Genomic DNA, 12,106 nt, shown 5'->3' on the forward strand with positions numbered 1-12,106 from the left:
AAACCTAAGTTGTGCACTATGAAGAGGACACAAGGAGAGCCAATAAGGGGTGGTCGGCGGAAAAAAAAAAGGAGAGATGGCAGAGAAACTTCATGAAAACCGCAAAGCCTGACTTCACCGCCGACGGATCCGATCAATCCATTGTGCAGTGTCAAACGGACCATTCACCACTGCTCCGCCTGGAGTATCGTTCGAGCTGCTCCGATTCTGATGACAACACGACAATAACAACTTCCATCAAGCGCCCAAAGCAATTGGGAACCGTGCTATTTCGATCACCACCACATTTGATAGGAAATCTCAGGTCGGAAGATTAAAAGAAACAAAAGGAAGAATACAAATCCGGATCCACTACACGCAAACAGTTCCGCAACGGGAAGCGCAACCACAGCCGCCGTCGAATACCCCTCACCACCAGATCTCACGAGTACACTTTCTCTCTTTCTTTGAATCATGTGTTTGTTCTGTTGATTATGGTTTATGCTATGTTGTGGTGTTATTTACTTGATTGTAAGAGATGTGCAAATAATTTCTCTCTCAACTGTGTTTGCTCTTGCTGTTAGAATAAATGAATAAAGAATTGTGGACAGTGGAAAGAAATAGTCATTACGATAAGGGGTGGTGTGGTTTTACGTCATCCATTTTCAAAATGAGTATGCAATATTTGTTATTTATTTGTTAACACTAATGCCACATGTCACTCGTTGAATGGCTATTTGATGGTTTGAAAAATCATAAGAAAAATCTCTTGCATAGAAAATATGAGGCAGCGCCTCACTGCAAGATATTTTTTTTTGTTTTTTTTTTAATTTTAATTAATTTATTAATTAGTAATAAGTTAAATTAGTTTTCAGGGTTTTATTGTAATTGGGCTTTGGGCCTTTGTCCCCATGTTTTTTACTACTCTTCTATCATCTCTATTATTCACGCACCCATGTCTTTAATTAAGCGGTAAAATTAAAGAGGAAAAAAGATTAAAAAAAAACTATAAAGTTGCCAATGCATTAGGGTTCGCCCAATCCCATTTGGCCAAAGTATCAAAATATTAGGATTTAAATTATTATTCGTTTCGACTAAATTTATTGGTCGCGATGATTAATAATCGATTAATTTAATTAATCAAATCCTATAAATTAAAATAATATTTATTTTGCTAAATGGTTTTAACCAAAGCTATTGGTTACGATGATTAGCATTTTCCCCTTATCAATTCGTTATTATTTGTAATTGAATCTATCGATTATGAGGGGTAACGATGAAATTAAATAATTAAAATACAAGTCAAATTATATTCGATTAAACGGTTGCAATTATCTTATTAATTGTGATGATTAATCCTTCCTTTCTCTAAGTTTAATTTGTTATTATTTGTAATCGTATTAATCGATTATGAGGGGTAACAATACAAAATAAAAATGCATAATAAATAATAAAACACATTAATTCATTATTAGTGATAATCGAATCAATCGATTTGAATTGGTAATGGTACAAAACCCCTAATCTTTTGACTATGGTGATCAAACCTATTGATCATTGCGGTTAATTGTGTCAAATCAGGGTTGTACGCCCAGAACATCTAAAACAACTTCAAAACATTTTTTCAAACCTCAAACTCCAAATACAGATTTTTATCTACGACAGGCTATTCAAAGCCTTCAAACCTTCAAATCAAATTTCAAACCTTAAGGGCGTACAACCCGTCCCCCGAACTACGTTGACTCTGATTCTCCCTAAGGAGATACGTAGGCACTTGGTAACAAGGCGAGTCCCCTTCCTCAAAATCTCAATTTCCCCCCCTATTCACTTCCTTAGCTATTAAACCTCAATTTTAGCCATAAACCTTTATCCTTAGATTCAAAGCCAATAGGAAAGGGTTGAGGGTGCCTAACACCTTCCCTCGACCTGAATATAGTATCTTACCCTGATCTCTATACTGCGTAGGGTTTCCTATTCGCCCTTCAGAATGGGTGGCGACTCTAATCTTTAAATTTTTAGGCACGTTGCTACAGCTGGCGACTCTGCTGGGGACACTTAACAGTGAATTACTATGCTCCTAAGGCTTGAGAGGGTTTAGGTTTAGGTTTGTGGCAAACGGTTTAGGTTTTTGGCGAAATTGTCAGGGTTTGGCTAATTAGCCATTTTTAGGGTTTATTTATTTTTGTAAATATTTAAATTTTTATTTATTCATTTATTCTTTCCAACTATTTATGTTAGTTAAATAAATATATTTATTTAAATAATCGCTGCTTTAATGCATTCTCAAAACTGCAAGCGGGCGGATTCCAAGGTTAGTTCTTAAATATTTAAATTTTATTTATTTATTTATTTTCCTTCGCAATTTCATCACCGCAATTTAATTAAATATTTATTTAAATGAATATATTTTTTCCTACTATATCTGTTGGGTTATATAAAATTGTTGTTAAACCTTAAGTGTGGGAGTTAACTTTGAGACCAAAAGGGGACATGAATCGCCTTACGAGTCTCACTGATAACTCCACTCGGAGTGGGTTAGGTATTTAGAAAGGTCCGAAACGAAGCTTGACTTTGTGGAGGGTTGGACTGGATACTTAGCTGATCTCTCCGGGAACCTACCCCAAAAATTCGAACCTCATGGATAAAATGAGTTGTTCTAAAATCCGAAGAGACAAAAAGTCTCGGAGGCTACGAACGACCCCATGAGACCTTCTAGAACACTCCCATAAAAAGGTTGGCTCCCTAGAGCCCCCTACGTCGAACCTATGAACCTAGGACTTTCGTGCTCATGTGCTTATTATATGTTTGCAACTTATTTGCTTTGGATATCTATGCGTTTGGATTTTGCAGGTATCCCTACGTGGTCCCTAGCCTGTAGGGACTCTAATTTCTAAAAGACCGTGTCTTTCCCACGGAAGACATCACCATCTATGCATCCCCTAGCCTGTGGGGATTTTATTTTTATATCCTTGTATTCTTACAACTACGCGTCCTTCCCACGAATGACATTTCCATTAACGCACGTCAATTGGCCTCTCGATGGCCATGCGATCTAGTGACTGTCTCGAACGGTCACCTCGTGCCTACACCTACGCACTCCCTAGCCTATAGGGATTTTCTTTCACAACGACGCGTCCTTCCCCGAAGGACAACTTCACTAGCATGCGTTCGATTGGCCTCTCGACGGCTATGAAATCTAGTGACTGTCCTGAACGGTCACTCCATGCTTATTCCCGCGCACCCTCTAACTTGTAGGGTTTGGATCTCCATTTACACATCACATCCCTAGCCTGTAGGGATTTCTCTTCGTCCATATCGTCCTTAGATAGGTTGTGTTCCGCATAGAGAACCTTCCCACGAGGGACAAATTCATTGGTACATGATTGATTGGCCTCTCGATGGCCATGAGATTTAGTGACTATCTTGAACGGCCACTAGCCGCTATCTTCTACATACTCTCGAATCCAAAGGATTTCCCTTAGCGTGTCATAACATTTACCCTGTAAAGATTCCATAAGGGTCTAATGTCGCCTCCAAGGCTATTCCTAGGATCATATATTACACGTCTGCATTGCATACACGGAGTTACAATATAAGGAGTCTCTCGCTTACGCGTGCATTGGCATTTTCATGCATTCATACATTCTCATTTGCATTTCTATCTTCGCCCGCATCCATACCAACCATGCTAGCCGGTTTCCCGAAACTCCCAAAAAAATCAAAGGATCGTAGACTACGGAGCAAGGAGAATAAAAGATCTTAGTCTTGCTAAAGAAAAAAAAAGATGCCTTTCGCCATGCCAGCCGCATGTCCATGCCTTGTCATAACAGGATTACGAATACAATGAAGGTTGTCATCGAGCAAGGGTTAGTTCAACAAAGAGTTCCCTCATAGATACACTCAAGATGTATCTAGTTATAAAGGGGTTCATCTTAGAACATATCAAACTTTCGAGGACGCTCTACGATAACCTGGGGGCAAGGATTAGTCCAACTGGGGCAATATCCTGAACAAAGAGGCATAACTACGATGGAGGGAATTCGACATATGTCAGCCCCACACCAAGAAAAAAGGGTCATAGGTGATACTATCCTTAGGAAAAGCAAAAGAGGTTTAGTCAAAAGAAACTCATGAAGTTCCGATACGACGAAAACCCACCGCTAACGATTTATTCCCGCCAGGTTTGACATGTCCAAAGAAAATTTGAGGTTGCCCTCACTTCTACAAGTTTAAGAATCTAAGGAGTGGAACAAGGTCAGTGGATCTACAAAGGAGATTATCCCTAGGATCAATAGGTGTTTACCGTGCTCACAATTTCAACCCTTACGACCGCTAAGTGTTACTCAGGATAAAAGTTGTACCTTCGGATTAGCAATTCTAATGGGATGACCACGCAGGTTTTGGAGTCAATTCATTCAATCACCGCTACGAGTTTCCACTCATGCACTTCTGTGCCATTCTCAATTTCACGGTTAGGGTTATTAACAAACTTGAGGGAGAATGACGAATACAAATGACTAAGTCCAGCTAAACGTATGCTTTCAAGGTAAGACCAAGCCGAGGATGTACAGGCATTGTTTCCATTCCCAAACAGTGGAATATAAGGATGTTAATCCCTCGTTACCCCCTCGAGCCAGGAGTTGGAGTTTGCTTCTACTTTTCAAATAAACCTTGATTTTAACCAGGGGTAGGGTAGATTTCAATTAATTCAATGGTGTATCTTGGTTGTCAAGAGAATCAGTTAATCCAAGCAAGGATTCAAGCAAAGGTTCAAGCATATCTTCTTCCTCGCGTTCATCCGAGATTGAGGAAGTAATGGAGATAACATTCACAACACCTTCTTCCTCATTACATCATTCAAGATTGAGGAAGTGTCAAAGGCGAAGCTTACAAATCAAAATCGACATGGCAGTCACAACATTCAATATCCAAGGATCAAATCTCAAAAGGAGCTTTCAAAAGAAAAACGTCCGCTAAGTCAAAATGAAAATTCCATAAAAGGAAACAAAAAGACTTAGGCAAAATTGGGGCATCCCGATGGGTCAAATTCAAAAGAATTAGCTCATGCAAAAATAAGGGATAAAAACAAAGTCGAAATACAAAGGATAATCTTGTGACTGCTAAACCATCAAAGCTTCACATCAATGCTTGGATCTTTACAACATATGTCATCAAAGTTTGGATCTCTACTAAGGCTTCTGCCTAACATCGAAACTGAAACGATTCTCTTGCAAACAAAGCACATCCATTGGATTAGGCGAATTTTTAGGATCTGGAGAACATCAAGGAGAAAGGGGCGGGTGTCGCTACCGCGAAAATTAACAGAGTCGCCACTAACATATTTATCCTGAAAAGGAAGGGAATGCCAGCAAACCACAAAACAAAACAACGGTCTCACGACCAGAGAAAAAGGGTAAGGGAGTCGGTTACGCGAGGGGAAGGTGTTAGCACCCCTCGCGCCCATCGTACTCGATGGTATCCACGCCTGTGTCTAAAACTATGGGTGTGTAACAAATCTATGCTAATCTGGACTAAAATGAATGCAGAATGTAGGGAAAAGAAAGGATTATGCTCGCACGGGCCCTACCCCGCTGCCTACGTATCCGTTTTGCGGAATCAGAGCTACCGTAGCTCGGCTAACTAATTTCTGTTTGTTTTGTGTTTTTTAGGTGAACGAGTTACATTCACACTCCGCTGCTCGACCTTTGGAGACTTATGCTGGGAATGGAGCGGAAATAACAAGCTCTTAAGAAAAGAAAATCAAAGAGTGTGGTTTGTGTTTTAAACAATGCATGAGGAAAACCTAAGCTAAGGGGGAAAGCTTGCTACTTAATGTCATCATACAAAGGGTACAAGTCTAAACTAAACTAACAACCTACGAGGAAAAGGGAAAGCACACAATGAGCACACAAACGAGCATCCGCTCGTGAAGCAAACAAACCAACGGTACTGACCGAATGGTAGAAAAGCGGTCCCGCCATAGCCAAGGGGAGCAGCTCAACCCAAGTCAACCAAGCATTAGACCTCGTGAAAATGATCGGGCCATAGACAAGAGGGCGGACCCCTCTCAGCAACAAAGCCGTCACGGATCGTAAAGGAAAACGGTGCGTGCGTACACCGAGCATCAACGTCGAGCGACGCGAGCTATAGGAAAGACGGGGGTCCGGCTACATGAACCCTTTTCCTGACATACTCGATAACAAGATCTTTTGCACGTTCGGAAGCGAGCAACGCGAGGGATAACCGTTGGGGATTTGACTTTCCTCAATCTTTTGAAGGACAACCATTGTTATGTCCTTATATGTGTGCTCCTGATGAATTTTGAATGCTCAATCAGGTTAACTGAATACTACCCGCCCCTGGGTTGAATGTGAGGGTTTTTTATTTTGAGAAAAGAAACTCCTACTTCGAAGGCTCAGAGGGGTTAACAAAGGTTTCACTCCCTTATATCTCCAGTGTTTGGGAATTTGAAACAATGCCTGTACATCATCAACAGGGTTCTACTCAAAAGCATACCATTTGAGGTTCTTGGTATTATGCTCATCATTCTCCCTACGGAGTTATCATGCTTTGTTAACAAGAGTTTAGTATCACAAAAAGCATATAAAACAAATAAGAGCAAAAGCGAATGGATATTTTTTTAAGACAAACATATCCAATGCATTATTATTATAGTTCAAAAACAAACAAGTTTTACATACAAACAGTATTGCATAAAACAAGAAAGCTTAAACATGAACATGCATGGTGATTTAAGAACTGCCAATGTTGAGGAGATCTTCTCCGTATGGACTTATTGCTTCAGAAGATCCACTGGAATCGGAGGAGAACTTCAATTATGGCTCTCAGGTGTGAATGCAATAGCCTTTGCATCAATTAGGTCTTGAACCTTGTCTCTAAATGGCTGACAATCTTCAGTCGAATGACCAGGTGCCCCGGCATGGTAGCCACAACTGACATTAGGGTCAAATCCCTCAGGATACGGGAAAGAAACAGGATCCAACTGCTTTGGTTCCACCAAGGAAAGTTTGAGCAATTCAGATAATAGCTCATCATGAGTCATAGGAATGGCATCATACACTCTTTTTGGCCTTCTACGCCTCTGTCTACCCTGCTGGTGACGATTTTGTTGGTGGTTCCGCCATGGTGGCGCGTACTGAGCTGCTTGATCATGCAAAACCGGCTCCCTCTGGACAAACTGAATAGGTGGATGACTGAGAGCTGTAGCACAGATTTGTGGGTCATCCTGAATAGAAATAATCGCTTCCATTTCATTACGAGAGATCTGATCGAGAGGATGATTAAGAGACTCCTCTTCATACTCAGGAATTACACTGGCTCTTCCATCCACACGCTTGGGGAATTCAAAAAGATCATCAACATCTTGGATATTACCATTCCTAAGACCGTTCTCAATTCGTTCGCCGGCGACAACCAATTCTGCAAACTCAGAAGCACCAATCAAGCCTTGGTAGTATGGACCTTCCAACATATCTTTGAACATACCCATGAGCTCTTGTTCTAATAGTGGAGGTTGAACTCTGGCAGCCAGTTCTCTCCATCTTCGGGCATACTCTCTAAAAGACTCATCATTTCTCTGAGTCAAAGCTTGGAGTTGAATTCTGGTCGGAGCCAGGTCACTGTTGTGCTTGTAACGCTTGACAAACGCTTCTGCTAATTCTTTCCAAGTTCGGACATGAGTTCGTTCAAGTTGAGTGTACCACTCGAGGGATGTACCACTGAGGCTGTCCTGAAAGAAATGCATCAATAGCTTGTCATTCTCAGCATAAGGAGCCATTTTGTTACAAAATGCTTTCACGTGAGTCAACGGACAAGTGGTTCCCTTGTACTTCTCGAAGTTAGGGACTCTGAACTTAACAGGAATCTTGACACCAGGGACTAGGCACAACCCATCAACATCTAAATCAACGGAGTCACGACCTTCTATAGCTTTCAACCTTTTCTCCAAGAGGTGGAACCTTTTGTCAGTTTCATTATTCGGGAACCTGAAGGCTTCAGGTTTTAAGTTGTTCTCATGATGTGCATTCTCCTGAGCAGGAATAGTAGTTTCAACAACATTTCTGACATTCTGATTCACAAAACCTTCTCCTGGGGTGATATTACCGTCTGTAGCTGGCCTCTGAAGAACCTGTCTCAACTCTTCTTGTCTAAGAGCAAGGGTTTGAATAGCCTCCATAAACTGACCCATGTTAGTCCCCATTTCTGTCCTCATCTCATTCAAGTTTTCACGGATTTGTTCCATGGCTAACTCCTGATTGTTGATCGGTGTCGAGAAGTCAGAATCGTACTTCTGTAGAGAAAACCAAATGAAGAGAAGGTTGAGAATAAGAGCTCCATATTTAATTACCTGTCATGAATGCATGTATGCATGAATGGATGCAATGTTATGTTCCCATCATTTCTAAGGAATCCTCATGTTTTGATTGATTTAGCAAGTAAGAGATGGAAAAGCTCGGCACGAGGCTTAAAGATACGATTCCTTGGAAATGGAAAGAACATGTATGCTAGTTATTTTTTGTACATCATTTTTGGAAAGTAAATATGCAATGACGCAAAGTGGTGGGGCTTGTTGCCGCCCACCAGGCATTCTGGACTGCCGGTAACACATATAGTACAGAGCCAACGGTTCGGCCCCAAATGGTATACCACACGGAACACGGAATATCAATCCACGGAACCAAAGCCCATAGTCAATAACACACTGGAATAGAACATGGATTACCACTCGAACAAGAACCATAGTACCCCACGAACAGGAACCAAAAGTACACTCGAACAAGAACAGCGGTCACCCACGAACAAGAACAGCGGTAACCCACGAACAAGAACAGCGGTCACCAATAATGTACCTGTTAATATGATCATTGATTCCCGCCCCACTCACGGGTGAAATCTAGGCCAAGGTAAGGTCATGAAACGCAGTATACGGTCCGCCCGAAGGTAAGCATCATCACAGCGCGCAAGCGGGTGACGATAATACCTCCGTTTGAAACCACTACTCTGCTCGTGGTCACATAATCCATCCCGAGGCGTACACCTCGAGACAAACCATGCTCCCACTCTATCCTAGGGTTCATATGGTTCACACATAGCCTGGGTATTGGGCCTTTTACCTCTTGAAACACCCACCCAACAGACAGAGATCCATCCAGTCCAGAATATGATGCAGAAAAGTAAAAGCGCACATAGAATGCAATGCAAACATGTAAATATGCAAAGCAATAAAAGCACCCAAAGATAAACACACAAGCGCTAGGATCGACTCGCTAGGTCCGGACCAGCAACAGGTCGAGACGTCCCCAGCAGAGTCGCCAGCTGTCGCTACCGCGAAAATTAACAGAGTCGCCACTAACATATTTATCCTGAAAAGGAAGGGAATGCCAGCAAACCACAAAACAAAACAACGGTCTCACGACCAGAGAAAAAGGGTAAGGGAGTCGGTTACGCGAGGGGAAGGTGTTAGCACCCCTCGCACCCATCGTACTCGATGGTATCCACGCCTGTGTCTAAAACTATGGGTGTGTAACAAATCTATGCTAATCTGGACTAAAATGAATGCAGAATGTAGGGAAAAGAAAGGATTATGCTCGCACGGGCCCTACCCCGCTGCCTACGTATCCGTTTTGCGGAATCAGAGCTACCGTAGCTCGGCTAACTAATTTCTGTTTGTTTTGTGTTTTTTAGGTGAACGAGTTACATTCACACTCCGCTGCTCGACCTTTGGAGACTTATGCTGGGAATGGAGCGGAAATAACAAGCTCTTAAGAAAAGAAAATCAAAGAGTGTGGTTTGTGTTTTAAACAATGCATGAGGAAAACCTAAGCTAAGGGGGAAAGCTTGCTACTTAATGTTATCATACAAAGGGTACAAGTCTAAACTAAACTAACAACCTACGAGGAAAAGGGAAAGCACACAATGAGCACACAAACGAGCATCCGCTCGTGAAGCAAACAAACCAACGGTACTGACCGAATGGTAGAAAAGCGGTCCCGCCATAGCCAAGGGGAGCAGCTCAACCCAAGTCAACCAAGCATTAGACCTCGTGAAAATGATCGGGCCATAGACAAGAGGGCGGACCCCTCTCAGCAACCAAGCCGTCACGGATCGTAAAGGAAAACGGTGCGTGCGTACACCGAGCATCAACGTCGAGCGACGCGAGCTATAGGAAAGACGGGGGTCCGGCTACATGAACCCTTTTCCTGACATACTCGATAACAAGATCTTTTGCACGTTCGGAAGCGAGCAACGCGAGGCGTGCGCATACCAAACAGACTCGATGAGACTAGGCGGGGGTTGATTACAGACCCTTGACCGCATGCCTTCCATGAGGACTTAACGGAGTGCCATATAGGACTTATTACACTGTGACTCCCTGCCGCAAAGCACAAATGTAAACACACCAACAAAAACAGAGCCTCTTTCGAGGGCTTGGCCAGATGCATGTCTAAGTCCTACTTCTCATGTTAAAGGATGATGCGAGAAAGCGATAAAATGCGGGAATAATAAAATGAAACGGAATCAATACCAAACGGATGATGATCCGTAAAATGAGGAGAAGCGAAGCGAAGAAACTAAGGATCCCGCGAGCGAGCTAGCAAAGCAAAAGCAAATAGTCAGCACACCGATTCAGCACACCGATTAGCCACAAAGCACACAAATGTCGACTCGTACGTCGAACACAATCACAATACACCTGCAAGAGGAACAAGAAAACCAAACAAGCAGATATAGAGTAATAGAGATGTGTCTCCAGGATGAGAACACAAAGCAAGCGAATGAAATCGTGTCCCGCAAGTAAAGCGGAACACTCATAGAATGAGTATCGATCGGTGACCGTCCAGAAGCCTCGCACACTAGCACACACGTTAGAGATAACAAGACACCGCAATCGGAATTGCGTTATTGCTATTCTAAAATAAACCGGACAAAGCAAACGTGGGCAAAGGTACGATAATACGCGAATAAGCATGCAAAAATCACACCGGAAGCCGACAAAAGCACCATCATGGAAAACACAAAATTCAGCACTACAAATCATTCCACAAAATAGTACATCTCGCGAGCTTTCCAACGATATAAAGAACATGCAAATCGAAGTTACGAGTCAAAAGATATGAACATTTGAAGTTGGAAAAAAAAAACTAAAAAGAAAGCATGTAACCGGTTACATGAATCAGGTAACCGGTTACATCACTGGCAGTGACGAAAAAAGGGTTAAAAACAAGTCATGTAACCGGTTACATCAATCAGGTAACCGGTTACATCACTGGCAGAAACTGGAAAACAGGGTCATGTAACCGGTTACATGAATCAGGTAACCGGTTACATCACTGGCAGTGACAATTTTTTGAGAAAAAGGAAGGGCATGTAACCGGTTACATGAATCAGGTAACCGGTTACATCACTGTCAGTGACGAAAAATGACCAAAAACAAGTCATGTAACCGGTTACATCAATCAGGTAACCGGTTACATCAGCACCAGAAGTGAAAAATCAACAAAATCAACATCCAAAAGCACTTCAATCATGCATCCAATAAGAGATGTTACTAAGCACGAATTTGCCTCAATTTGTACAACATTATGAGTATCAAACAAGCACAATTAGGTATCAATCCACATAGATTTCAAGTCATCATCAATAATCATCAAGCAACAAGTTTATGCAAGCATTATAACAAACACATAGTGCACCAAACTTGTATCCACATGCAATTGCAAGCAAAGATATCAATGGATCCAACATTTAATCGTCATCAACATCAATTAAGCACAATCAACCACTAGATCTAGCATTCAAATCATGTTAACATCTACAATTAAGCACTCAATTCAAGGTTCAAGGCTTACCGGATGAAGATCTTTAACCGACGCGCGAACACGAACACGACACGAACGCGAACACGACACGAACGCGACACAAACACGAAAGCAAGATCCAAGGAGAGAGAGAGTGAGGCGCGCGAGATGTAGAGAGGAAGGAGGAAATTCGAACTCGGACTCTCGATCTTCAATCCATGTTGTTCTTGATTCTTGAAGAAGATTGATGAATATTGATGAAAGTTTTATGTAATTTGGGATTTTGATCTATGAGAATTGGGAGAGAA

The 12,106-nt window shown here is 41.9% G+C and overlaps 1 protein-coding gene across 1 annotated transcript; it reads right to left on the reverse strand.

The window, feature by feature from the left end:
- Positions 1-6,811: 6,811 nt before the first annotated feature.
- Positions 6,812-8,242, reverse strand: LOC131662570 (uncharacterized). The gene has a single exon (XM_058932407.1). The coding sequence runs from the start codon at positions 8,240-8,242 to the stop codon at positions 6,812-6,814; it is 1,431 nt and encodes a 476-aa protein (XP_058788390.1).
- Positions 8,243-12,106: the final 3,864 nt, after the last annotated feature.

The sequence above is a fragment of the Vicia villosa genome, linkage group LG1, assembly GCF_029867415.1.
Source record: "Vicia villosa cultivar HV-30 ecotype Madison, WI linkage group LG1, Vvil1.0, whole genome shotgun sequence".
NCBI lineage: Eukaryota > Viridiplantae > Streptophyta > Magnoliopsida > Fabales > Fabaceae > Vicia > Vicia villosa.

Bases quoted from the DNA above. Each gene is read 5' to 3' on its own strand.
- LOC131662570 (XM_058932407.1), bottom strand. From the start codon at position 8,242: ATGGAACAAATCCGTGAAAACTTGAATGAGATGAGGACAGAAATGGGG.